This window comes from Macaca fascicularis, chromosome 7, assembly GCF_037993035.2.
Source record: "Macaca fascicularis isolate 582-1 chromosome 7, T2T-MFA8v1.1".
In the NCBI taxonomy this organism is placed as follows: Eukaryota; Metazoa; Chordata; class Mammalia; order Primates; family Cercopithecidae; genus Macaca; species Macaca fascicularis.
Window position 1 is genome coordinate 10892584 of NC_088381.1, and position 27402 is coordinate 10919985.

The window sequence follows — 27402 nt, forward strand, 5'->3', positions numbered from 1 at the left end:
CTGGCCAACACGGTAAAACCCCGTCTCTACTAAAGACACAAAAGTTAGCCAGGCGTGGTGGCGGGCACCTGTAATCCCAGCTACTCAGGAGGTTGATGCAGGAGAATCGCTTTAACCCGTGGACTGTCAAGAGACATAGGCTGCAGTGAGCCAAGATCGCGCCACTGCACTCCAGCCTGGGTGACAGAGTAAGACCCTGTCTCAAAACAAACAAAAAAACAAAAGAAAAAGAAAACTTTTTTTCAGCGAAGTCTCGCTCTTATCCCCCAAGTTTGAGTGCAAGGGCTCGATCTGGGTTCACTGCAACCTCTGCTTTCCGGGTTCAAAGGATTCTCCTGCCTCTGCCTCCCAAGGAGCCGGGATTAAGTCACCTGTCACCACGCCCGGGTAATTTTTGTATATTTTAGTAGAGACAGGGTTTCACCATGTTGGCCAGGCTGGTCTCCAACTCCCGACCGCCTGGGCCTCCCAACGTGCTGGGATTACGGTGAGCCACTGCGCCCGGCCGAAACACCGAAAAGCTTAAAGGCCTTTCCCCTTCCCCGCCCGGGCTCAAAAAACGCCGGAGCCGCTCTGCACCGCCCTGTCGCGGTCCCCGGAGCAGGCCGGCTGACTGGGGCGACCCTGGCTCCCGAGAGGGCTCTGGCCACCACGGGCTCCCACCTCTGGGCGCGGCGACAGGTGCCGAGACGGGCCGGCAGCCCCCAAGCCAGCCCCCCGCCAGGAGCCGGAGAGACGCGGCCTCCGCCTCCTCCCACCCAAGCCTCCCTCAGTCCCGGGGGCGGGCCGGGCTAGTCGCGGGAGAAAGGGGCGGGGAACCGGGGTCTCTCCCGGGCAGGCACCCGTTTGTTCCGGGACTCCAGGCGCCCCCTCTCCGCCCTCACCCTGCCCCGCGAGGCCTCGGCAGGGCGCCTCACCGTCATGTTGCTGTGGAGCGTGAGCCGGCGGCTGCGGGCTCCTGGTTCTTGTGGAAGACAGATGCCAGCAACTTCAGTTTGGCCTTGAGCCGGGACACGGACATCTTCCCCTCATCTCCGGCGGGAGGGGCGCGGAACGGGAGACTCTCCGGAGCCGCTGTCACGGCCGCGACCACCCGCGGGGCCGCCCTGCAGAGCTCTCCCAGCTCCGCCTCTCCCCGCCTCCTCCAGCCTCCTGGGAGCGCGGCTGGAAAATGGCAAGGGGCACGGAGGTGGCCTTGGCGGGAGCTGTGTGGAGGCCTGTGGAGCTGCTCCCATTGTAACCCATCCACCGACGGGAGGCGCCGCTCCTGTCAAGCCGCAGCTTAAAAGGGCGACAGCACCACCGCTCCCGCTACCGCCTGGGAAAGGGCTGCCCGCGTCCCCGTCCCTGTCCCCGTCGCCCCTCGCCCTTCACCCTTCAACCCGGCGTGCCCCGCGCGCATCCGTTTTGGCGGGTGCACGAGTCCAGAGCGTGCGCGCGCCCCCGGCTGCCCCCTCCTCCCTTGACCCAGCATCTTTCTGCCTGACCCATCTGGTCCCTTCCTCACACTGGCTGACAGGAGGCTCAGGGCGGCACAACCACCAACTCTGTAAGTCTGTGTGTGTGTGTGTGTGTCTCTCCCAAGGGGGGGGTTGTGTGTGTGTTTGCGTGTGTCTGTCCGTCTCCCAAGGGAACAGAGCACTGCTGAGTTCAGGCTGATTATTAGCTCGTGGACTGTTAGCAAAATACAGTCACAGGAAGGCTGTGTGCTGATTTGTCTTTTGCGGTGACATCATGTTGCTCATGTTTTATGTTTTTCAGAGTTCATTAATTTCTATTTGTTCTCAGTTAATATCTAGTTCCAGAGATTGTGTAAGTAGAATACCCCCAAACTGAAAGTCACCTAGGGAAAATATAGGAAACATATGTCACCCATTTAAACTATAGTTGAAAACGTGTACACTTTAGTTTCCTGTAGCCAACACTGGATCATGGGTAAGGGCACAGGATCCCAGGGCTGCACTACCTGGTTTCAAGTTCCAACTTAGCCACTTGCTGGCTGTGAAATACTTGACAGCTTTAAGTGTCAGTTTCTCTCTCTCTCTCTCTCTTTTTTTTTTTTTTTAAACTTAATCCCAAATGTGATAGTAAGTCTCAGTTTCTTGATCTGAAAAACAAATTATTCAACGAGAGTCTGTGTGAAAACTTGAAAGTTTTTAAAGCCACTGCCTGACTCACAAAAGTCCTCAGCTTTAGCGGTTATTAGCTATGATTATTATTGTGTTGGCTACACGTGCATTAATGAGGCAGGAAAATGCTCAGGGATAACAACCGAGAATCCTAATGATCTCATCAGACCGAGAGGGAGGCATATGTGTCCATGCTCATGTTTCAGCTCAGAGCCGTTTGTCTAGAAGGCTCTTGAACTCAGAGGCCCAGGCACTATCAAGTTGACTTTGCTGTGGAGCCCGCACTTTTGTTCATCAATGAAATTGACATAATGCTTGTTTTTTTTTTTTTTTGCACCAACCATGTGCCTAGAGTTAACTGTGTCAAGAGGAGCATGCTTCAGTTGGCTGGAGTGAGCAATTCATCTTGTGGAGGAATGAGAAATGTTAGTGCTGAGACAAGAAACAGAAAACCCCAGGGTAAGGTAGGAGTCACTGAAAGTCAGGCAAAGGAACTGGCATCCAGTAACGAGTTAGGCTTTGCCAGCCTCTGGAGAGGAAAAATTAAGCCAGGCCCGAGGGCACAGATCCTAAGGGAATGTGGCAGCTCTAGGCTGTCTATGGAAGAGAAGCAGAGGGTGGCACCTGGTTGAAAGAGGGGGCTGGGGGACATAGCTTGAGCCTGTGTTTACAGATGGAGTCTCCTGATTCCTGCGACTGGGGAAGGAGATTGTGCCAGGATTAGGGGACCTCAAATCAGAACTCTTCCCAACAACACCCCTTCTTTTCAGGGCATCTTTCACTGCAAATAACAGATAAACTAGTTGGAAAGCTCAGCAGATTCTCACAGTGGTGCCTAGCAGGCCAGGCCTAGCTGCCCTTTAACCTATGACTGAGAATGATACTACTGGCCTGTAAGCGCACATAGGAAAATCTTTACATCCAGGGACACACCATGCCCCACGGAGACAGCTGTGTATGGTTCTTTAGGTTTGGGGTGCTGTGCTGGCAATTGCCTTATAAATATGTAGGATTAAAATGGGATGCCCTGGAGCTTCGCTAACCTTTATCCTATCCCTCCTCCTGCGCCCCAAAATGAAGGGGCTGCTAGTTTTGTTTGCTTTATGAAAGATGGATCTGTCATTGTTTTTAGAACCTTTGGAGAAAGATTTCTTGGGAGGAAGCTATCCTGAACCCCCAGAGATTTTCTCATTTACTGGGCACCAGGTTTAGAGTCCTAGGTCTTCATCCTGGCTCAGCCACCCTCCAGCTGTGTGACCTTTGAGAAGTTGCTTGTCTACACTGAGTCTCGTTGTCACCTATGAGTGGAGGCTGCTACATTGCTACTGTTTGGAGCACCTACCCCCAGGCACTCTTACAGCGTGATGGTGAAGATAAAATGCAATAATAAGGCTGAAGGGGGAGGATCGCTTGAAGCCAGGAGTTTGAGACTAGCCTGGGCAACAAAGCCAGACCTCATTTCTGTGAAAATGTTTTTAAAAAAATTAGCTGGACTTGGTGGCTTACTCCTCTAGTCCCAGTTACTGGGGAGGCTGAGGTGAGATCACTTGAGGCCAGGAGTTCAAGACCAGACTAGACAACATAGCAAAACCCTGTCTCACCAGACACTAGAAAAATTAGCCGGGTGTGGTGATGCACACTTGTACTCCCAGTTATCCATGAGGCTGAGGTGGGAGGATCTCTTAAGTTTAGGTGTTCAAGGTTACAGTGAACCATGATTGCACCACTGCACTCCAGCCTGGGCAAGAGAATGAGACCCTGTCTGTAAAGAAAAGAAAAAGTAAGTAAGTAAAATTTAACAACAAACTGTGGGCCGCGTCCGGTGTCTCATGCCTGTAATTCCAGCACTTTGGGGGACTGAGATGGGCAGCTCACGAGGTCAGGAGTTCAAGACCAGCCTGATCAACATGGTGAAATGACGTCTCTACTAAAAATACAAAAATTAGCCAGGCATGGTAGTGCACGCCTGTAATCCCAGCTACTCGGGATGCTGAGGAAGGAGAATCGCTTGAATCTGGGAGGCAGAGTTCGTAGTGAGCTGAGATTGCGCCACTGCCCACCAGTCTGGGTGACAGAGCAAGACTCTGTCTCAAAAACTAAACCAAACTAAACTAAAATTTAAAAACATTTTTAAAAGTTGGGTTTTTGATGAGATAACATTGACAAACAACAGGAAACATGACAACTGGTACTGGAAAAACTCAGGCCGGGTGTGGTGGCTCAAGCCTGTAATCCCAGCACTTTGGGAAGCTGAGGTGGATGGATCACGAGGTCAGGAGATCGAGACCATCCTGGCTAACGTGGTGAAACCCCGTCTCTACTAAAAATAACAAAAATTACTCTGGCGTGGTGTCAGACACCTGTAGTCCCAGCTACTCAGGAGACTGAGGCAGGAGAATGGTGTGAACCTGGGAGGCGGAGCTGGCAGTGAGCTGAGATTGCACCACTGCACACCAGCCTGGAGAGTGAAACTCCATCTCAAAAAAAAAAAAAAAAGTCAAAAAAACAACAAAAAACCAAACCCTCAAAGGATCACTAGTGGCTATTATTAGCAAATATATGCAAAGAAATAGGAAAACCTACTAAAAATGGATAAATTTCCAGACACATCTAGACTACCAAGATTAAACCATGATGAAATCCAAAACCTGAACAGACCAATAACAAATAATGGCATCGAAGCAGTAATAAAAAGTTTCCCAGCAAAGGAAAGCCTGGGACCTGATGATTCACTGCTGAATTCTAGCAAACATTTAAAGAAGAACTAATACCAACCTTACCCAAATGATTCCAAAACGAGAGAAGGAGGGAATACTTCCAAACTCTTTCTATAAGGCTAGTATCGCCCTGATACCAAAACCAAAGATACATCCAAAAAGAAAACTACAGGCCAATATCACTGATGAATGTTGGCGCAACAATCCTCAACCAAATATTAGGTAACTGAATTCCACAAGCATTAAAGTTGGGGTGCAGTGTCCCAGGTTCACTCAACACTTCCTGTTTTCCTCTCAGTGTGTGTCTACTTTGCTGTGTTTCCTGGTGGCATCAGCGGTGGCAAAGTTGGTGCGTGGGCCTCCCAGGACAAGGGGAAAGTGAGTGTGCCCTTTTCTTGCCTCCTGCCAGGCGTCTGCAGCCTGGCACAAGCTTTGTCCAGGTCTCCAAGCCAGGGACCTGGATATGTTCTTTTCCAATTTCTGGATTGGTAACTTGAGGCAAATTCTGGGCACTAGAGTCAAAACTAAGACGAGACTGAAGCAGGTGAATCTGGGGTCCTGAGAGGCAGAGGCCTGAAACCGTCTAGAGCCATGTGGGGAGCTGGGTGCGTGTTCAGGCCAGTTGCTTCTCTCTGTGCCTCAGTGTTCCAGGTACCCTTGGAGGGGCTGAGATCCTAGGAATTCCTGGAGCCTGGCTGCATGGCCTGGCCACCCTGATGCCCTTGTGTTCTCCATGATAGGGCAGCAAAGCCGAGGAGAATGGCTCCGACAGCTTCATGCACTCCATGGACTCACAGCTGGAGCGGCAAATGGAAACCACCCAGAACCTGGAGAACTCCTATATGGCCATTGTCAACAACACCATGTGGGACCTCACGGTTGGTGTCACGCCCAAGACCATCATGCACGTCATGATCAACAACATGCATGCACCGCCTCATGGGGACAGGGGGCTCCTGTGGCACTGGGGATGGAGATAGCCATGTTGGCCTGGGGGAGATGCTAACCAGCCCTATGGGACCAGGTCCAGGGTGGCAGGCACGGTCCAGACCAGAGCTATCTCATGGAAATATAACATGGGACTGAGGACGGTGACCCATGCCTGTAATCCCAGCACTTTGGGCGGCCAAGGCGGGAGGATAGCTTGAGCCCAGGAGTTCAAGACCAGCCTGGGCAACATAGTGAGACCTGGTCTCTACACAAAAATTTTAAAAATAGCTGGGCTTGGTGGTGGCATGTGCCTATAGTCCTAGCTACTCGACAGGCTGATATTGGAGGATCACTTTGAGCCCAAGAGGCTGAGGCTGCGGTGAGCGGTGATCTTGCCCACTGTACTCCAGCCTAGCGACCGAGTGAGATCCTATCTCCAAAAAAATTTATTTAAAAAACTAAGTAGACAGGTGTGCTGGTGGCATGATAGGTCCTGGGTCCCCTCCCAGACCTGTGACCTTGGACAGGTGACTTTTCCTCTGGACCTCAGTGTTCCTATCTGAGTGAGAAAAGGGCGGTGGGGAGGCAGATCTTTGAGTCTAAGCGGTGTAGAAGCTGTGTAGAAGCCATACTCAGGGCTCCAAGTCCAGCACACAGTCCTAGAAGGGCCCGGCAGGAGGCCAGGGCAGCGTAGGCATCACGTCCCAACCTCCTTCCCTCTGTGCCCACTCTCAGACCAAGGAGTTCATCTTCTCAGAGCTGCTGTCCACCCTGGCGCCCTGAAATTGAACCTGCCGGACAACCAGGAGTCCTATCCCTGTACTCGTGTGGGGACCAGAACACGCTGATGGAGGAGTCAGCAGAGCATGCACAGCGGTGCGCCGAGATGCTGCGCATGCACCACATGCTGAAGGAGGCGCTCAGCGTCATCGGCGACATCAACACGGGCACCATCAGCACGCCCACGTGGTCTGTGGACAACTTCTGGCTGCAGGTGCTGAGAGTCCTTGCTGGACGCAGGTACGAGGGCTGGCCCCCAAGGCCCCAAAGTCCCCCAGCCCCCATGGCTGAGCCTGGGGCTCTTGGAACAGGCTCTGTGCCCAAGCTGACAGACGTGGGTGCTCTCTGGAACCATCAGAGAGCTCATGGTTTATGGTGTAAGGGCTGAGAGCTGGGAGGGGGTTGTGTGTGGTGCTGCACACTGAGGTGGCCAGAGGCCTAGGAATGTCATCCTGGGCACGCCATACCTGTTGTGCAGTCTGAGTCATGCTGCCAGGGCAGAGTATCCGGCTCCCAGCCTGGGAGTGCTGAGAGCCAAATCCACTGCAGAGGAGGGGTGAGAGTCAGGGTCCCACCACCCCTATCTGTCGGCAATCCAGTGGTGATCTAGGATAAAACCTCGAGAGTCCCATACACACGGTCAACCCAGAACACACCTCACAGGCCAGGTAGGGACATACAGCCCCCTTCTCTCCCTCCCAGGTCCCATCATAGCTGCCAGTGTGTGATGGAAGGCAGGGTCCCTGGCCCCCGCTGAAGCACTACCGCCGGTCAGCAGGGTCATTCACCTTGGCCTGTTGCTCCTAGAGGTTGCCTCCGCTATTCAACCAAGGGGACCACAGTGCCTGGTTGAGCTGCTATTGAACCAAGGGGACTCCCAGCTGAGCTCTGCCCAGCAAGCCCACCCACCTCCCCTGCCATGGACTCTCCCTCTTCTGCTTTTCCCAACAGGAAGGGCCCAGGCTCACTCTTGCGACCTGCAACCCCCAACAAGCTGAGGCTCCCCTATTAGACTTATAAGTCTATAGCCAATGGCATCCAGCTGCCTGCCCTCCCTGCCTCCCCCAGGGTCCCTTCAGAGGATCCTGGGCGTTCTGACCACCCAGAGGGTTCTCTCGGCGATCACTTCAGCCATCCATCCCTTTTAGCTTCATCATCCTGGTTCAAGCAGTGTTCCGTCTCTATCAGGCCTGGTGGCTGTTGCGTTGGGCTCCCTGAGGCGAGAGGTGGTCCCGAATCAGTGGGTTGGAAGACAGGGTGACCAGAGCAGACAGAAGCCCAAAGAGGCTGAGCACTGGTCTGACCGGTGGGTGCATTATCTGGCTGCCATGGAAGAGGCCAGCGTGCGTGGGTGGGGAGGGCTGCCACAGCCCCCAGGCACTACCTGTGAAGCTCTGGCTCCTCTCTCCATCTTCCTCGCCTTTCCCTTCCAGTCCCTCTTTTCCAGGAACCTTGACACACCCACACCTGTGCCCTCCCCTCCCCGACCCTCCCACAGCTGCTGTGGCACATCTGTGCTCTGCAGTTGCCTCATCAGCTCTCTGCTCACTTTTCTCCCTCCTGTTTTCTCTCTGCTTTCTCTCCAACTGCCAGCCGATCGGGTCCTGCAAGTCCATCCCATCCTGAGAGCCCCAGGCCCTCCTTCGACCTCTAATTAGATCCCCCTTCTTCTGGGAGACCTCCCTTTCCAAGCCTGCCTGGGCGGCTGTTCTGTGATTTGACAGTGGCTCCCCCGGCCCCAAAGCCAGCCCTCTTCATCTGTGACTTGGTCTGTTGTAGTGGTGAGCTGACACTTCCAGGTGTGACTGTTGCTGAAAACGTGTGCCCTCCTCTGTGGTATGCCCCTGCCCTGTTCTATAAATATCTATAAATACACACACACACACAAACACACACATACACACCGCGACATGTGGCTGGCTGCCTGGCCTCTAGCACTGGGAATCAGTCACAATGCTGTCTTTTTGGAGTCTTGTGTGCCAATAAGAGAAAGCTGTCCCCTGACATTGCCCCTCCAAAGTGAAGCACCTCCAGTGAGCCTCCCTGTCCTGCCTGGCCTATGGAGAGCCAGCCCCCGCCATCCCTCCCACCTCCTACCAAGCATGGGAGTGCTGTGCAGGCAGCTGTGTGGCCTGACAGTCTCTACCAGTCCTGCTGTCCCTCACACCCATTTCTGGATGGCGGGGAAATGTGTCCTCTGCTGGCTGTGTTCTCTGTGGAGCTCAGGGGAGGGGAAAGGCCAAGCCATTTCTAGGGAGCAGTGAAAAGGCCATACCCTTTCCAAGGTTCACTTTTCCTGGAAAGCCCCTGGAGCTTCCCTGGCTCTTATCCTGTGAAAACGGCTCTGGCCACCAGGGGGCAGGGCCATGAACTCAGCCTGGAGGGAGCCTGCGGGGCAGCCGGCGCTCTGGAGGGACAGACAGAAGAGGCCACCAGGTGCAGACAGGAGAGGGAGGCACGGGGACGGAATGGAAGACGCCTGGGCTGGGTGGAAGTCAGTGCCCTTAGGTGCTGGTACCTGTCTTCCCGACCACCGCTAGATCAGGCTTCTGAGCCTGTTGGCTGTCAGGGCCGGACTGCGCCCCGCAGGCGCCATGGCAGTCCCCGTGGAATCCCCCAGGCGCCACCAGGCAGCATACAGGTAACAGGCCTGGAAGGTCCCCAACAGCCTAGCTGGACATGCTCAAGACACTCTGGGGCTCCTCGTTTGGTGGCACAAACTCCAGGACCCATTGAGGGAAATGGGAGCACACCAGGCTGAGGAGTATGGTTAATCTGTTTATTCCAAAATAAAAAGCAAAATAAACAGGAGTCGCATCACCAGGGAGCCACGACCCCATCCACGCCTCCTTCCTCTGTCCTATGCTAGCAATAAATAAGTTTCCCAGCCACAAATAATTATTAGAACCTCCTCCCCACATGCCAGCTCCAACCACAGCTAGGTACCATACAGGGGTGGCCCTACCCTCTGGAATATACAAAACATTACACAGACAAAATGTGTACACTGGGGAAGGGGGCCCACGCCAGCAGCCCACGTGCTCGCTTGGTCCACAGTTAGCCCCACTGTCCTGCCTCACTTACCTCTCTGAATAAGGAGGTGGGAGCTCCCCTGAGAGAAAAGTTGCTATGCTGAGAGTAAGGAGTCTGTCAGAGTCATGCTTAAAAATTTTTAATTTAAGGTCTTGTCTTGCTACCCTAATTGTAAAGGGGTGACTGGGAAGGGGTGGTAGGGTCATGGTGGCGGTGGAGACTCCAGCCCCACTTCTCCAGGCTTTGCTGACATGGAACTGCTTTGAATTTTTATTTTTATCCCATGACTTGTTTTTTAAATCCCATCACTTCTTTTTCATAACATTTGGTAACTTTGCGTAAAACTTTTTTCTACATTTTTGCCACAATTTTTCTCTTTTTTATCCCATAACTTTTTCACTCCATAACTTTTTAAATCCCATAACTTTGTAAATTTGTGTTCTTTTAATAAACACTTGCATAGTTATATTACGATATTGTAAAAATGAAACAGATTATCTCATGCCAAGCATGCCTGGCATTTGCACAGTATCAATACCTTTAACACTATAGTTTTCAAGACTCACAAAATAAAATTTTAAGGCAAAAACAGCACTTCGCAACAACTTAATCATTTATTACATTAGAGTAGCATCACACCAGCAGTCAATAATGTCACATTAGGGGAAAAGTCTTTCAGTATTTCCAGTATAAATTCTGTTTACAAGAATTCATAAATTGGTAAAATTCATTCTAAGAAAACTTGGCAAATAAAGTTTTAGGCTAGAATTGGCATTTCTTTCTCTACTTTTCCTTCCCACCGTTTCACACAGAATTTGGGGGAAAAGCTGTTTCCAGTTCTCCGACTTCAAACAACTCTAATGTCAGTACTCACGGTGGCATCTATTACAAAGTAATCAACAGTGCACACTTGAGGGCAAACCACATATTGAGCTAATGAAGAGCTCACTGTGATTAAGATGAGATCCAACATAATAGCAGAATATAAGCAAATTTTATCTGAATTCTGTAATGAACATACATGCTGCAATAACATTAAAAAGGCATGGCAGCCTATTCCAAACCAGCGAGAACAGTTTTGTGCAAATAGTGGGTCTTTGGGTGTTTGAATTCCCACCACATAAGGGCGAACTCGATATGCATGCTAATGACCTACAATTATGAAATTAAAAACGAAAAATGCTAAAGGATGCCAGAGTGAACCTCAGTGAAGGCCACAGAGACCCACTCTCTTTTAACTTTTTACAAATAAACTTAAAGTATAAATTAGAAACACAAATAAACATGAATAGCTCTAACATTCGAATGAAGTAAATGAATTGTGTAGGAGATCAACCCTACAACTTTCTTTTTAAAAAATGTCTTGATCAGCTCTTTGATGACGGTGATGTTTATCTCCTTCTTCTCCGCAGCCAAGCCCAGCAAAAGAACGGCACGCAGCGGTTGCTGCCCAAGCCTGGGTGCTCCTGGTGCTCCTGGTGCTCCTGCGTGATGGGCTGTGCAGTGGGGTTGTCGTGGGGAGACCCCTCCCTGGCCTCTCCTTGCCCAGTCTCGGCGCTGACGCTGAGGCTCAGCTCACAAAGATCTTTGGAGAGAGGGAGGCGGGGATGTGAGCACAGTGCAAACCCCCTGCTCCTGCCTGCCCGCCCTGCATGAGGGCTCTACTCACCACCAAGCTTGTGGGCAGCCCCAAGCTCCTGGGGGGGTGGGGCTTCTGGACCGGGCTCATTATCAGGGCTCTGGGCAGCGGCCAGGAATTTTCTGTGCCCTTTGTTGCGGTCAGCACCAGCCGCAACAGCAACTCCTGCAGCTCTAGCAGCTCCACCTGGAGGGAGGGGTGCTCAGGTGTCAGGCTGCGGCCGGCCCCCACCTTCACGCCACCCCCACCCCCGACCCCTACCCCCGCAAGGAGGTTGCACACCGTACCTTCATCTCGTCGTCTTGGGCCAGCCTGATGATGTCCTCCTCCCGGTGTGGCCTCTGTGGCACGGCCCTCTGGCTCCGTTATAAGTTGTTTAATTTTCCTGCGGGAGGACGGGGCTCAGACACTGGGACCCCTCCGACGGCCCTGCAGCTCCCCCTGCCTTGCTCTGGCCTCCCACTCACTGATGGCATCTCTCCCTCCAGTACTGCGTGAATCGATGTTCTAGTTTCTCCACACGCTCCCTCAGGTCCGCCTTCTCCTCCAGGAGGTCCATAAGGCCGCTCTGGAGCCAAAATAATGGGGTCACCTCTCAGCAGCGACCTGCCTACCCCTGCCCTTCTTGGCCTATTCCAGGACTCACTCACCTCCAGCTTCTCCATGACTTCCTGCAGGGCCTGGGGGGTCTCCCCACTTACAGACTCGCCCCCAGTCCCTGGGGCTGGGACCGCTGCCTCTGGTTCCTTCTGGATCGAGGTTCCTGTCTCATTCACCTGGCCCAGCTTCTCCTGCAGCTCTTCGACTTGCATCTCCAAGTACAGTGCTCCCTTGTTCTCATTGTTCTGGACAGAGAGAAGCAATCAGCAGCCACCCACTGCAGTTGGAGACCCTAGAACTCGGTGTCTGCCCCCCATGGCACCGGGAAGGGTGGAGGCAGGTTAGAAAAATCATCTCTTCTCTCCCACAGCCACCAGAGCAGGGCTCTGGCTCACAGGTGCCTTTAGAAGTAACATTTCACGTGAGGGCTACACTGCCCCCTTTTACAGGTGGGGAAACAAAGGCCTGTAGGGCTAGGGAGGAGGGCAGGCTCCGCAGGTGGGGCAACGCACCAGCTCCTCGACGCCGCTCTGTGGCTCGGCCAGCTGCTGAAGCCTCTCCTCCTGCCTCCCGAGCCTCTCCTTTTGTGGCTGGTTCAGGGGACTTGCGTGTTGATGGTTTTCCACGTGGGCCTGGAGCTCTGCTGACACCCTCTCTAGTTCCTTCCTCAGGTGCTGCAGCTCCTCCTCAGCGGGCACTGCTGGGCGCTCCGGGGGCTGGGGTTCAGCTGAGAAAGGAAGCAGACAATAAGGGCCTCTAGATTCTCAAAAACAAACGAACAAAAAACCCACCACCACCACCAACAAAAAACACCCTCCTCTTGGTGCACAGCTCCTCTCAGGCTCCCCAAACTTGGCCTCACTGCTAATGATTCCTCGCACCCGGATAGTAGCCAATCTTCCAACCGCTTTCAGATGGAGAGCACTGTGGGTGGCTGACAACGGGCCCTCTTTGCTGATGGGGACACTCAGGCTCATGGAGATAACAAGACTTGCTGTTTCCCGGCACAGACCTCTTTCCCTCTGCCTCAAAGCCCTTCCATCCACCCACCTCCCTGGGGCATTCTAAGCCACCCCCAGAGCCCCCTCTGATGCCAGGCCTGCTCCCAGGTCACACCAGCCCCATCTTACCCATCTGGTGTTTGAGTTGGGATAAGCTTCTCTCCAGCTCCTCCACCCGATGCATGTCATGCAGCTTCTCCTTCTTTAAGGTGCAAAGCTGCCCAAAGCACAGGGGAAAAGGCCCTGGAGAGAGGGGCTGGTGGCTTCACAAGCTACCATCTGCCTCTCTGCTCCCACCTCCACAAAGCCCAGACCCATGACCACCTCTGGCTGTATATTCCCATGTTACAGATGCCCAGAAAGATCCAGTGACCTATCTAAGATGGGGGGGCTGAAGGGTCAGATCTCACCTCCTGGGACATTTTCCTCATCGTCTCCTGCCACTGGGCCCTCTCTGCTTTTATATGTTCAGCATATTCATCTCTCTGTAGCTGTACTAGCTTCAGCGATTCCTTCACCTGCAAGAATGGGAACAGAAGTTACGAAGGGCTGTCACTGGTCCTCACCTGCTCTTGGCCACCTGGGGTCACCTTCCTTCCACATCCCTCCCTCTGCAAAACCTCACCTGTGTCACGTGCGCTTTCAGCAGTGCCCGCTCCTGTAAGGACCGCTCTAACTGCGTCTTGAGAGGTGTTTTACTACGCATCGAGGACTGGATGGTGAAGAGTGAAAAGTTTCTATCTGGGGAACCTGGGCCATTCCATACAGTGCCCCTTAAACAGGCTAAGGCTAGGCTCAGTATACAACACGGTCAGTACAGATCAAGGCATTTACCCGTGGTCTGGTTTTTAAAAGAACTCAGTAAAGTTGGAAGGGACAGGGAAAGAGATCGAATTTACAGCTGCCTAACAGAGGCCCAGAGAGATCAGTTAATATTGCTCTTGTTATTACTGTTATGACTAGCACTGTTTGAACCTTTATGGAGTGCTTCACCAGGCACCATGCTAGCAATCCCATTTAATCCTCACAACCACCATAGGAGACAGTTACTATGATTCCCTCTGTTGTGTACATGAAAACACATGGAGTATTTGAGGTTAAGTGCTTGTCTAAGATCACTTAGGCAGAGCTGGGATGTGAATAGCTGGATCTATGTGATTCTCTAAGCCCATTTTTCTTGCTGGGGGACACAGATAGGAAGGGGAAACTGAATGTCTTGTTCACTGTTTGAAAGGATGATACATTCGCAAAGTCCAAAATTCAGAAGGTACAGAAGGGAAGTATCTCCCAGCCACTCTCTTGCTCTCTCCTGAGTTTTTTATGAACCTTGCAGTCTTATTTTATGTACATTTTCATAGTATGTACACACACACACACACACACACACACACACACACACACACACACACGTTTCCTCTCTACAGAAATGGTAACATACTAAAGGTACTCTTCTGTACCTTCACAGTACAAGTACCCAATACCCCACCTAGGACTTGGCCAAGACCCCAGCCAGGTAAGGGCAGGGCAGGCACTTGGCCTCCAAGCTCTGTGTCCAGTGCTCGCTCCCCACCGCGCCCCCCAACTCACCCATAGCAGCTGACTCAGCCCCAGGCTGCCTCTAACAACCAGACACAAAAGCAGCGAGACATGGCCATGCCGCTTTCTGGGCAGGACACTCCATCCTGCAGAAGGGACCTTTAGGCTCACTCCTCCATCTGTGAAGCCGGGCTCCCAGGAGATGGGGCAGGTGGTCAGACTCACCTTGTCCGCCGCCGCCTTCTGTGTGGCGGTGACAGCAGACAGAGCCCGCTCTAACTCTTCCGTACGCTGCGATGAACGTTGCAGGCGGGCAGCCAAATCCTTCGACTCTTCTGTAATGAGAGAGTTGAGATGGGGCCCAAAGGACTCCCACTAAAGACCTATCCAAGTGCCAGGTTGAAGGATGATAGGGTGCCCAGATTCCCACCTTCAAAGTATATGAGAGAGCGTTTCGTGCGATACACGTCAATAATTAGTTTCTTTTTCTGTACGTTCAATTTCTGGATTTGAACCTTTAGGAGAAAAGCCAAGCAAGTGCTGAAAGAGAAGGAAAGAAACATTCCCCGGAGGACAGGAGAAAACTTCACACCCTCCACTCACCTCTAGCTCCCTTTCGGCTTTCTGTTTCTCATTGTTTGCTTTCTTTTCCTATAGGAAGAGGAAGACAGAGCTCTTACCAGGGGGAGGCAGAGGTGGCACAGCAAGAGACATGCCCCCAGAATGCCACCAATGCCCCAGGACAGGCCCACCCATGGGACCAGGTTATCAGGGACCCTGTGGGGATGGGGTGGAATCTGAGGGGTGAGCCTTCTTCCCCAGGCTGGGAGTGGGCGAGACGAGACTGGGGCATCTACATCTGAGTGCCCCTCAAACCCAGCCATCATGTCGTGAGCAAAGAAATCGCATTACTTCTTCCAGCTGATGTTCCACTTGTTTCTTCTGTTGTTCCTGTGGGGAGAGTCAAATTAAGGTGATGGAGGGTGGCCCCCTCAACTCTATTCCCCAGGCCAGGAAGCGGTAGGCAGGGGCCAGGAATGGATTTTAAAGGCAAAGTTCTCAGACCCAACGGGAACACAAACTGGTCAACTCTCCTCAAGGTCCCAAGGACAGAGGATTTGGGTCTTTGTTGGTTTTCACCCACAGCCACAGAACTCAAAGTCTGAATCTGAAATCTCTTGAGAGGACAGGAATATAAACCTCTAGAGATGGAGTTGGAGAAAGGCCCCCCTCCTGCCCGCTTGTGATTTAGAAAAGTGCGTTCATTCAATAAACATTAACTGAGCACGTACGGGCCAGGTACGGCTCTTCACCATATATATAGGACGGAAAAGGACAGACAGGAGCTCTTGGCCCTGAGGTTTCCGTTCTAGGGGGCTTTTAAATCTCGGACTCTCAGAGCTAACAGACACCTTTGATACTCACTACCTCCTCTGGAAACACGAGCCCAAAAAGGAGAGGCAGCTTGTCCAGAATCAAAGAGCAAATTAGGGACTGAGTCACGGTAGAAATATGGGGCCCCTGACAACCAGTCAGGCTCGCACTTCCCCAAGAGGCAACAACCCCAGGGCGTGTGTAGCAAGGACTCCAGCAGGGGTGTGTGGAGAGGAGACAGTTGGCAAAGAGGGCAGCAAAAGAACAGCCATGGTGCGTGCTCTGGGGTCCCTCCAGGTGAGGCTTAGGCACCCCAGCTCCCCATTTGTCCTTTGCCCCACGGCCCCCAGCCCCTTTCTTCAGAGCCCCAAGAGGAAACTGGAGCCCAGGATTGGCAGCCTGGAATCAGGGGATCCCACTGGACCCTTACCAAAGATTTGATGGTGTTATTCAGTCGACTGATTTTGACGGACCTCGAGTCAAGGACTACCGCTTGTTCTTGGCACGGGCTCTGAGGTGCATGCAGAGGGGAGGAGGTAGAGCAGGAGTTGGGGGAGAGGTAGAGAGAACAATCATTAGGGCTGGGGTGTGTGTGGGCTGTCTCAGCTGGCAGAGGGGCACCGAGTCCCTGCTGTGGGAGGAGGTTGGAGGGCTGGCCTGCCTGGTCACTGCACCTCCACCCAGAGCCTCCCACCTCCAGATCCTTCAGGGTAGCACATGAGGTAGGGCCCACCCCGTGGATACCTGTTGCTGACTACAAGAGAGTACACATGGATATATTGTGTTCCCCTCAGTGTCTAAGCCCTCTGACTTCCTTTCATTCACATCAACTGGCAACATTTTCTTTTCTGCCTCTCTTGGACCCTTTGTCCCGTAACTCCTTTGTGCCAACTTCTCTCATGGCTCTTACTTCCCCACCATCCCATCCTGGGGCCTGAAATCACTGACTCCTGATGGCAAGTGGCTGTTCTCATTGTCCTGGCTTCCCCTTGAGACTGGGGATGAGGAAAATCAAAGAGCAATGACCATATCCTGGGTGCCCTCAGTGTTCACAGCAGGCCATGTACTAGGGATTAACATAAAAACAACAATAAGAAATCTCATTTAAACCTCACAAATGGAAGTCAAACAATAGAACCTCTATTATACAGATGTGTAAAAAGAGGCCCGAAAATCTCAAGCAACTTGCCCTAAATCATATCCCTAGCAGACGGAAAGGCAGGATTCAAACCCAGAATTCGTTTTTCTTTTCCTTTTTGTGAGACAGAGTCTCGCTCTGTCTCCCAGGCTGGAGTGCAGTGGCGAGATCTTGGTTCACTGCAAGCTCCGCGTCCTATGTTCATGCCATTCTCCTGCCTCAGCCTCCCAAGCAGCTGGGAATACAGGCACCTACCACCATGCCGGCTAATTTTTTTTGTATTTTTCAGTGAAGACAGGGTTTCACCATGTTAGGCAGGATGGTCTCAATTTCCTGACCTTGTGATCTGCCCGGTTTGGTCTCCCACAGTGCTGGGATTACAAACGTGAGTTACTGTACCTGGCTACCCAGAATTCTTAACCAGTACCCAACGGTCCATCCACAGTCTTAACAATTACCCTCTACTGCCCCTTCGGTCCCCTGTCCCCAGGAGCCTGGCCACCAAGACTCACATCCGGAGCTGAGTGGCAACCAGCAGAAGTGGATGTCTCAGGGCTACTGCCATTTGTTTTCCTGTTCCTCTTTGCTTCTGCTGGAACAGCAGGGCTGTTTCTGTGCCAATATTCTTTTAACTGTGGGAAAGAAGAGCAGTGATCGTCATGAGACCTATCGGCCCCTACAGCCACATCCTCCCTTACAGTTTTTACAAAATACTCTTATACACCATCTGATTTAACGACACCAACAGCTGTATAATAGGTGTTGTCACAATCTTTTAGGGACTGAGTGGGATTGATATCATAGCTAGGAAAAAAGAAAAAAGAAAAAGAAAAAGGCGATACTGGAACTTTGAAACTCAGTCCTCTGACTCCAAGCTCTGGAGTCTTGCCAAGAATCAGCAGCTGCCAGGGACCAAAACCAGAGGCAGAGGTAGAAAAGTAAACATTAAGTAGGCAGGAACCGTATGCCCTGCGGTTTAGAGTCATATATCCTCACACGTCTCTTAGTGTGAAGAAGTGCACCAGTACCTCTCAAACTTCTATATCAATGTATCCTCACGGCAGAAGGCAGCCTTTCTGTGAAACCCGGGAATTTATCAGAAAGAGGACTACCCAGTCTCATTTCAGAGAGAAGTCTGGTATTCTCTTAGAAACCTATGTGACTGTCATCCCTAAGTATATTCATGTTTTTTCTCTTGATCTCAAGAGAATCAAGGGAAACTGATGCTTCAGAAAGATGTCTCACATTTATCCTGTGGCATTCAAAATACCCCAGGTCGAGATAACATGAGGAAGAGTCAAGCTGTCAAGTTCAGTTTCCCAAGATCTATTCCACAGAAGATGAGCAAATCTCACTTCAGAGACGACTGACTGAAGGGCAGTCTGGTCCCAGAACCATGGAGAATTAGAATATGAGGTGGAGAACTCAGAAAAAAACGTTAAAATCTCTCTGGAAAGTAGAAGCCTGGGAGAAAACCAAACCAAACCCATTCTCCCATTGCCACATGGAGGTACGGTCAACGTTTTGCGCTCACAGGGGAAGTGTAGGCTTTTCCCCCGTCAAGGTAGATGTTAAGGGAGTGAGGCAGCCTGGAACCTTTTGCTCCTAGGTCCCACAGTCTCCATTCCCCTTCCAGTTGGAAATTTGCACTGTGAGCAGAGGAACCAGAAATGGGGTGAGAACACTTAGGGGACTGGGTCATAAGATCAAAGGCCGGTCTTCCAGTAATGACAGTTCCCAGGCAGACTGTGACATCACTACATTCCACTCCTCCTGATTGGGGGGAGGGACCACATCAGCGCAATGTCCGAGTTACCACTCCATGATGGGGGAGGGAAACACAGGGTTGAGACCCAGGTCCTTGGAGATGCCAGTGCAAACAGCCCAGGGAGGTTGACCTTGAGGCAGCAGGAGAGGAGGGCAGAGTCTGCAGCAGGGAACTCCAGGAGTCACCAGCCCAAAGTCACACAGGGATGACTGGCGAGGGTGGGGCCTGTGGCTGGGGAACCCAGGTTCTTGGACACAAGAGCGCAAAGAGCCCAGGGAGGTCGAGCTTGGGTCAGCAGGAGGTGAGGGCCTAGTAATGGAGAGGGGAGCCCCAGAAGTCGCCTGCCCAAAGTCACCCTGGGGTGATTGGCGAGGGCAGGGACTGGGCTGATGCTGAAGGGGCAGGGCTGACTGACAAGACTTTTGCGGGGGGAGTCCAGAGGCACCTGCATTGGAGGGCCCTGTCCAGTGTACCTCAGCAGTGATATGGGCTCTGGCAGCACTCTTGTCGTCGGAGGGGACCTGTAGCTGGGTTGGGGGCCATGACCTGGTGCGTTTTTACCTTTTTCTTGGCTGCGGCCAATCTGTTCTGTGGAGTTTCTTCTGCCATCGTGGGGCGGGAAAGGGAGGTGGGGTTGGGGCCACAACAGCGAAATCCCAGCGAGCACTGATCAAGACCTCCAGTCACCTACCAGGCAGCTGTGTGACTGAGCCACAGGAGTGGTAACCAGGGCAGCAGTAGAATGTAGAATAGGGGCGTGTCCTTAATGCTCCAAGCCTATTGGTCAAGGAGAACCATGAAAGGGAAAGGGCGTGGCCAGGCAGCAGTGTGTCCAGAAGGACCCCTGGCTCATAAGGAAAGCTACTCATGCACCTGCTGTTCCCACCCACTCTGAAAGAGAGGAGGGGCTGTCCACTCTGGGAGAGGGAAGGGGCCTGCTTTTGCTTTAAAAGCTTTAAAACTTTAAAAAATATATGTGTGCATACTTTATATATAGATGTGTGTCTGTGTGTGTGTATCTATGTCTTTATCTAGAGCTGTCTTCATTACCTAGTTTCTATGCAAGGTCTATGGTTTTGGCCTATATTTTTATCTTCAAATACAGTACAAAATTATCAGTATTACCTGAACTGAGATACAGATCTTATAAAAATGGAAAATCCATAGCATGCTTGATGATTAATGAAGCAGACTATATTATTCAACATTCCAATAAGATAATCACAATGATTTCTGTTTTTTGGAAAAACGTTTCTCTTATTCTCCTAGGTTATTGTTAAGACTTTCTTTTTTCCTCAAACAAGAAGCATGTTTAATATCTGGAAAAACACATGCAGGGGCCTTTGAAAACAGTATGTTGAGAATAGATAGGGCTCAAGGACAGTATCTCCAATTGAACTTTTAATGAACTCCCGTAGGTGCCAAGAAGGCGGGCAGATAAGGAAGAGCATAGAAACAAGGAACTGAGTAGAAGGTTACATCTGGGAAAAGAAAGTTTGTTTTGCATTGTGTTCTTTCTGCTGACGTGGGGTTTATGGAGTATAAATAAAGTGAGGCGGAGGCTCTGAGTGCGGCCGCCATGTTCTCTGTTTGTCTTTGTCTTTTGTGTCCTTTCATTCTCCACCACCCCCGGCACGGACCCCAATAAGTGGCGCAGTGAGCAGGGGTGCACGAGTGAGTAGGGGAGAACAAGAAGGGGAACCCCCTAGGAGCGGGTAAAGCCCGGATATTGTTAAGGGGAACCTTCTTAAGCTTTCATTATGGGAACTCCATCTCTTGGACCCTGAGCAGGGCTCAGAATATTTACGGCTCTTTCAAGGACTGTTGCTGTCTATAGGAGTAGAAGTGAAAGAAAAAGACTTTGAAGCGACTGCTTGCCCATGTTCAACAACATTGTTATTGGTTTCAGTATCAGACTAAGGTGCAGCTGAATTGGAAGGAATGGTTACAAGGAGTAAAAGCTTTGCTTAGAGCTCACCAGTTAGGGGATACTATGCCTCTAAATTTGTGGACCTTGTGTAACTCTATCACTCAGGCATTAGAGTTACTTGAGACTGATTCAGAGTGTGGTGATGTAGCCACAGGAGAAAAGGCATCTGAGGATTTGGGAAAAAATAAAGCTGAAATGGAGCCCATTTGTGCCAGGATAACAGAGTATAGGGGGAGTAGCAAAAGGTGGAGAAGAGAAAAAGCCAGCTCTTCCTTCTTCTAAGAAGAATTCTGACATGCAGCGTAATATGGGAATGCTTCAACAAATATTACAGACACATTCTTCTAATTCACCTTTATGAGCTTTCCCTGTTTCTTTTCCTTCTGCCCTGTTAGAAGAAGATTTTCCAGTGCCTTCTACCCCCCAGCTTCCTTACCTTTGTCTGGCAAAGTTTTCTCAGTGCCTTTCCCGCCATTGGGGGAGGGAGATAAGGAAAAAATAAGAAAATTTAAGGAGCTGGATCTGTTTCCAATTATTCATGCTTCTTTTGCTCCTAATGTTCAGTTTCCAAATGGTGGCAATAATGTCCAATTTAATGCCTTACAAATTAAATTTTTGAAAGAAATGAAAGCTGCCATTTCTAACTATGGACCTCAATCTCCTTTTATCCTTGGTCTTCTTGATGCTTTTTCATCCAAAAGTTTGATGATTCCTATAGACTGGGAGGCTTTGGGGAAGGCTTTTCTTGATCGTTCTCAGTGGTTACAATTGCACAGCTGGTGGATGGACAAGGCACCTATACAGACTAGAAAAAATGCTACGTGTGATTTCCCAGGACCCACTGAGGAACAACTCACAGGCACAGGTCAATATGCTACTCTTAATGCTCAGGCTGGCCTAGATGATGTCACCCTTACTCAAATCAAGACTTTGTTTTTAAGGGCCTGAAATAAAATAGAGATAGCAAAAAAAACTTCCCTTTCCTTTGTGAAGATTTTACAGGGCACAAATGAACCATATCCAGATTTCATAGCCCGTTTTCAGGATGCTGTCTTGAAAACTGTGGGTGTTGGCCCTGCTTCAAAAATTTTGTTACAAACATTGTCTTTTGAAAATGCTAATGCTGACTGTCAAAAATTGTTGAGATCATTAAAGGCCAATGGGGCCAATTTAGATAAATATATTAAAACTTGTGTTAGTGTTGGAGGGGCTATTTATAATGCTCAATTATTTGCTGGAGCTTTGTCTAAAGCCTTAAAAGGAAATAACAAACAAGGTGTTTGCTTTCAGTGTGATAAACCTGGACATTTCAAAAAAAAAGTCATAAAAAATTAAACACTTTTATCCCTCAAGGCAGAAAGCTGCCTTCAGAGGTGTACAAATGTTGTGGTAAAGGTTGACATTGGACAAATAAATGTTGTTCCAAAACTGATAAAAGTGGAAATTTACTGTCTCCTCTCCTGGGAAATGGGAGCCGGGGCCCACAGGCTTGGGGCCCCAACAATTACAATACAAGTCTACTACAATACCCAGTGAGCAATGGCCTACAACATCAAGGAATGAATTCAAGTCCTCCTTAAGGATCCCACACCTTACCCCAGTTTCTCAGCTTTATGCGGCAACTAAGCAGAGCACTGCTGCTGTCTTAGCTATTACTCAACCTTATACCTTGTCTCCTAATAGAGGAGTATATAAATTAGCTATTAGAGTGTGTGGCCCTTTGCCAAAAGAACATATAGGACTTTTGTTAGGTCAAAACAACAGTGCTATACGGAAGTTAATGATGATTCCAGAAATCATTGATCCTGATGTTACTAATAAAATTCTTATTATGATACAAATCTCACAATACGTCTAGAGGCAGGGGTGCATATTGCACAGTTACTTTTATTGCCTTTTTTTTGTTGTTATTTGGAAAGATATCTGGACAAAGAGAGTTTGGTAGCACAAGAAAAACTGTTTTTTGGGAAACTTTAGTTTCTAATCACAAGCCCTTATGTTCATTGCACATTAATAGAATAGTTTTTAAAGGGTTAATTGATATGGGGGTGAAGATGTCTATCATTTGTTTAAATTAGTGGCCTATACAATGAGAAAAAAAGACAAATTTCAGTTATACTCACTGACTTGGGTGCCGCTTCTGTGGTTTATCAAAATGTAAAACCTTTAACCTGTGTCGGTCCTAAAGGTCAACAAGGTCAAGTTTTTTTTTTTTTTAAATATATTGTCCCTATCAATATTAATCTTTGGGGACAAGATCTTTCACAACAATTTGGTGCTTTTTTAAACATTCCTCATATTTCCTCAGCTGCCAAAAATATGATGTTCAAAATGGGCTACAATCCTTTAAACTCATAGCCACTGTTCACCAGCCTCAAGTTTTATAATTAAAGTGTAAAACGACCACTCCTATTTAGGTGAAACAGTGGCCATTATCTAAAGAAATACTTAGGACTTTAAAAGAGTAAGTCAAAAAACAAATGGCCAAGAGGAATATAAAGTCAAGTATTTCTGCATAAAATTCCCTTCTTTGTCTTGTTTTTAAAACTATAAATGTTTACATTCAACCTAAAAAAAGTTTACAGCCTGGTCTTCCTAATCCTGCCCTCAGTTACAACATCTTTTTTCTATTCTAGAAAGAGACAGTCACTTGGACAACTCACGTCATTTAACTCCTTTGGCTTTACAGAAACTCCAGCTTACAAAAGAGCAACTTCAAAAGACCCATTTACATTATATCCTTCCCGACGTTCCCCTTTCCCTTTGTTTATTTCATACTTTACATTCTCCCACAGGAATGATTCATCAAACTAATCGGCCACTAAAATGGATCTTTTTGTCCAACTGTCGACAACTTTGGGGAGGAGATCCTTCCTTAATTATTTCTCAATTCACTCATAGTCAGATCACTTATCTTCTTGCAACTTCTGATTCTTGGCAAGTTGCTTGCGCACCATTTGTTGGACAATTTTCTACCTAATATCCTAAGTCTCTAATCTTTTCATTTTTTAGGCAACATTCTGTGTTGCCTTTCTCACCAATATCTGTATTTCCTGTTCAAGGTCCTACCTTTTTTACTGATACTAGTAGCAATGGTAAGGCTGAATATTAGAGTGTTCATCAATCTCGAGTTACAGTTTATCCTTATCCCTCGGTACAACAAGAAGAATTGTTTGCTATTCTCATGGTCTTACTTGATTTCCCTACTACTAGTTGTAACATTGTTAGTGATTCTCAATACGCCGTTTATGTTACTTCTTATATTTCTCAGGCCACTTCACCTCTTTGTGCTACTTCTTCTCTTCAAAAACTCTTTTCTTTGTTATCCTCTACTTTGAGCCAACGTCGAGCTCCTTTATTCATCACCCATCTTCGTTCTCATTCTCAACTTCCTAGACCATTAGTTCATGCTAATACTCAGATTGATTCACTTTTAATCGGCCACCTACAGGCTGCAGAACAAGAATATGCTCTATATCACACTAATAGTTCTGGCCTTCAACGATGGTTTCATTTAACTTATAAACAAGCTCGTTCTCTTATTCGAGCTTGTCCTTCCTGTGCTCCTCTGAGCATTCCATCCTTCCATCCTGGGGTTAATCCACGAGGTACTCAAGTTAATCAAATTTGGTAAATGGATGTCACACATGTCCCTTCTTTTAGACGATTAAAATGTGTTCATCATACCATTGATACCTTTTCTCATTTTCAATGGGCCACTCTGTTGCCAACTAAAAAAGCTAATTCTGTTATTACACATCTCTTAGCTTGTTTCGCCATCATGAGCATTCCTCTTATACTTAAAACTGATAATGCCCCTGCCTATGTCTCTCGTAAATTATAAGTTTTCTTACAGCAATACAATATTCAACATATCACCGGTATCCCGGGCAACAGTCAAGGTCAAACCATCATTGAGCGCACAAATTTAACCTTAAAAACTCAACTACTAAAACAAAAAGGGGGAAATGAGCCCCCCAGAAACCAGATTCTGAAGGTTCTTTTTACCTTAAATTTTTTGAATCAATGGAGACAATTGCAAGACTCCGCTGCCGTAACCCATCTTTCCTCACCTCTCTCGGTGATAGTCCCCGCTGACAATTTAAAGGTTTGATATCCTAATGAAGAAGGTAAGTATGTTCAAGGGCAAGTTCTAAAACAGGGATGGGGCTATGCTCTTGTCCTTACAGGGAGCGGACCTGAGTGGTTTCCTACAAGGCGATTGAAACCCTGTTAAAAAGAAAACTGGATTCAGCATGCATCTCTTCCTTTGTTGGATGTGCCTCGGCGGGGGACTTATTTCCCTTAGTGAGGCTTTGTATGAATATTGGACTTATATTCCCTTTCCACCCTTGTATCAGGGAGTCGCTTGGGGAGAGGCGGAAATTAAGGTTTTCACCAATGACACTACTTAGATGCCATCCCCCTATATAGACAAGGATAACATAGAACGGGAAACGGGAATCATAAACAGCACATACCAATTTGGAGTGGAAGGACTTCCGACATGCATGGGAAATAGTCCTCATTGTCTCCGAAAATCGCATAAAGCCTGGGCTGTTCGCTATAATCATAGTCATGTGGCTGCTAATACTGTTATCATTGTAACTAGAAGCTTTCAGTATAATCATACTGTATATAGTAATGAGACTATTCCTAGTTCCTTACCTTTTTGTCCTATCCCAGAGGTTTCCTCTAATATTGAGGTGCTGGAGTGGCAACAATGTCGGGGAACTAAACCTCAGATTTTATTAGAATACAATGGGATGCAAATAACTGATTGGAGTGTGCACGGTGATTTTCAAACAAAATTTAGTCACATACCTTTAAAATGGCACCAGGTAAATAAAAGTATTGCTGCTAATGGTAATGAAACCTTGGTATGGCGTGAAGGAGGCCTGTCACCACCTATGCCTCATCTTAAACCCTCTTTACAAGTACAGAGTCATCTTTGGAAGTTGTTAGCTGCAGGCGATGCTATTAGCACTTTTGTGGGGAATATGTCCCTTAATCTTTCTAACCCGAATAACTCCTTTCATATTCAGTTATATCGGAATACCTCCCGATATATTATTACTTGTGTCCGTAAGCCCTACCTATTATTAGCGGGGAATTTGACATGGGAGAATGATACGGGGATTGTTACTTGTACAGATACGTGTACATTTTTGTCTTGCCTCAATCATTCCTGGTGGCACAACTTTACTGGAGATATTTATATCCTCAGGGCTCGTAAAAAAATTTGGCTACCTGTTAACCTTACACGACCGTGGGGAGCATCACCTCTTGAGACTTATATTTGGACTTCCCTCCAGCGAACCCGCCATGCCCTTGGACTTATAATTGCCTCCATAATGAGCCTTGTCGCCATCGCCTCCACTGCGGCCGTAGCAGGGCTCGCTCTTCATCAAAACATACAAAATGCTGAATTTGTGCAACAATGGCACGAACAATCTCACCGATTATGGCTTCAACAATGAAACATTGATTCTCAACTTGCTGAAAGATTAGACAACATGGAGCAAGCCTTGACGTGGCTTGGAGATCAGCTCACTGTCCTCAGTACTCGAATAACATTACAATGTGATTGGAACTCCACTCAATTTTGTGTAACGCCTGTGCCTTTTAATATCTCCCAGAATTGGACCGAAATCCAAAAATTATTAGTAGGCCATAAAAATATTAGTTTGGACATCCAAGAGCTCACTCAGAACATTTCCGATACACTTCGACAGCAATTATATGTGTTGTCTGGAACCGTGACTCTGCAAGAGCGGGGTCAACGTCTTGCTGCCTTTAACAAATGGACCCAGATGAAAACATGGATTTCTACAATCTCTGGAAGTATATTGCTTTGGGCACTCGGATTGGGTCTACTTCTCTTGGTGATTCGATGCTCCCTCCGTCGCCTCCAAAAAACAAAAGAAAACACGGGAACAAATATGGACTACCTTTTTAAGATTGAGGCAAAACAAAAAGGGGGAAATGCAGGGGCCTTTGAAAACAGCATGCTGAGAATAGATAGGGCTCAAGGACAGTATCTCCAATGGAACTTTTAATGAACTCCCGTAGGCGACAAGAAGGCGGGCAGATAAGGAAGAGCATAGAAACAAGGAACTGAGTAGAAAGTTACATCTGGGAAAAGAAAGTTTGTTTTGCATTGTGTTTTTCTGCTGACGTGGGGTTTATGGAGTATAAATAAAGTGAGGCGGAGGCTCTCAGTGCGGCCGCCATGTTCTCTGTTTGTCTTTGTCTTTTGTGTCCTTTCATTCTCCACCACCCCCGGCACAGACCCCAATAAATAACTTGGACCCAGGAGACGGAGGTTACAGTGAGCCAAGCTCACAATCTAAGTCTCAGGCATATTAGGAGTTCTATAATAAAACACCAAGTAGATCAGAGTGTCCAAACCTACTAGAGAAGAAAAGTGAAATCATTGGCTATACTTCCAAATTGCATTCAAAGGAAATTTAAGTTCTGAATTGTTTTCACCTTCATACTGCCAAGTGAATAGAATTCAAACAGAACACTCCATTCCTTCAAAGCCTCTAGCCAGGCACAGTTTTACTGTATTACTTCTTGCTTTCAATGGATATAAAGCACAGTCCTGGTCGGCACCTTATGTACACCTGCAAAGATGCAGAACTAAACGGTTCCATCTGTTCCATATTAAAACAAAAGTCCTGTAAACCTTGGATGGTGAGTGTAATACTTCAGCACTAGCACCAAAACCTCAAAGATGAGAAGATACCAAGAACACTAGTAGCAAACAAAACTAAACTCTCTGCCAGGAGCAGTAGTTCACACCTGTAATCCCAGCACTCTGA

The 27402-nt window shown here is 48.8% G+C and overlaps 4 protein-coding genes and 1 pseudogene across 11 annotated transcripts in view; 1 reads left to right on the forward strand and 4 right to left on the reverse strand.

Moving 5' to 3' along the window:
- The window catches only part of LOC141407168 (ubiquitin-conjugating enzyme E2 Q2-like), a 31960-nt gene extending 30839 nt beyond the window's left edge, over positions 1-1121 (reverse strand). For all 5 annotated transcript variants that reach the window (XM_073995447.1, XM_073995448.1, XM_073995449.1 and 2 more), the window contains exon 1: positions 918-1121. The gene's annotated coding sequence lies outside the window, so the exon portion shown is untranslated. The remainder of the gene's footprint in view (positions 1-917) is intronic.
- Positions 794-10361, forward strand: LOC102134080 (dynamin-1-like). 2 transcript variants are annotated; one of them, XM_065547724.2, is made up of 4 exons: positions 794-1549; positions 2482-2588; positions 5587-5724; positions 6512-10361. In XM_065547724.2, the coding sequence occupies exons 3-4, from the start codon at positions 5606-5608 to the stop codon at positions 6942-6944; spliced, it is 552 nt and encodes a 183-aa protein (XP_065403796.1). In that variant the 5' UTR covers positions 794-1549; positions 2482-2588; positions 5587-5605; the 3' UTR covers positions 6945-10361. The 2 variants fall into 2 exon arrangements, with proteins under 2 accessions (XP_065403796.1, XP_073851545.1); XM_073995444.1 differs by lacking the exon at positions 2482-2588 and having other exon boundaries at positions 6512-6796; positions 8150-10361.
- On the reverse strand, positions 10185-14958 carry LOC135971769 (golgin subfamily A member 8B-like). The gene is made up of 11 exons (XM_065547721.2): positions 14796-14958; positions 14591-14700; positions 13455-13541; positions 13240-13347; positions 12959-13046; positions 12437-12555; positions 11879-12073; positions 11696-11796; positions 11516-11613; positions 11259-11414; positions 10185-11174 (listed from the first exon to the last, which is right to left on the reverse strand). The coding sequence occupies exons 1-11, from the start codon at positions 14926-14928 to the stop codon at positions 10981-10983; spliced, it is 1389 nt and encodes a 462-aa protein (XP_065403793.1). The 5' UTR covers positions 14929-14958; the 3' UTR covers positions 10185-10980.
- Positions 14959-15277: 319 nt separating this feature from the next.
- The window catches only part of LOC141407169 (ubiquitin-conjugating enzyme E2 Q2-like), a 37496-nt gene continuing 25371 nt past the window's right edge, over positions 15278-27402 (reverse strand). For 2 of the 3 annotated variants that reach the window (XM_073995451.1, XM_073995450.1), the window contains 3 exons: positions 17390-17509; positions 16170-16250; positions 15278-15316 (listed from right to left, as the gene is read on the reverse strand). In XM_073995451.1, coding sequence (XP_073851552.1) covers positions 17433-17509 — 77 coding nt within the window. In that variant the 3' untranslated portion in view covers positions 15278-15316; positions 16170-16250; positions 17390-17432. Of the gene's footprint in view, positions 15317-16169; positions 16251-17389; positions 17510-21199; positions 21381-27402 lie in introns of those variants that run through there. The other variant, XM_073995453.1, reaches the window with a different exon arrangement.
- Positions 18446-19315, reverse strand: LOC135971690 (uncharacterized; annotated as a pseudogene).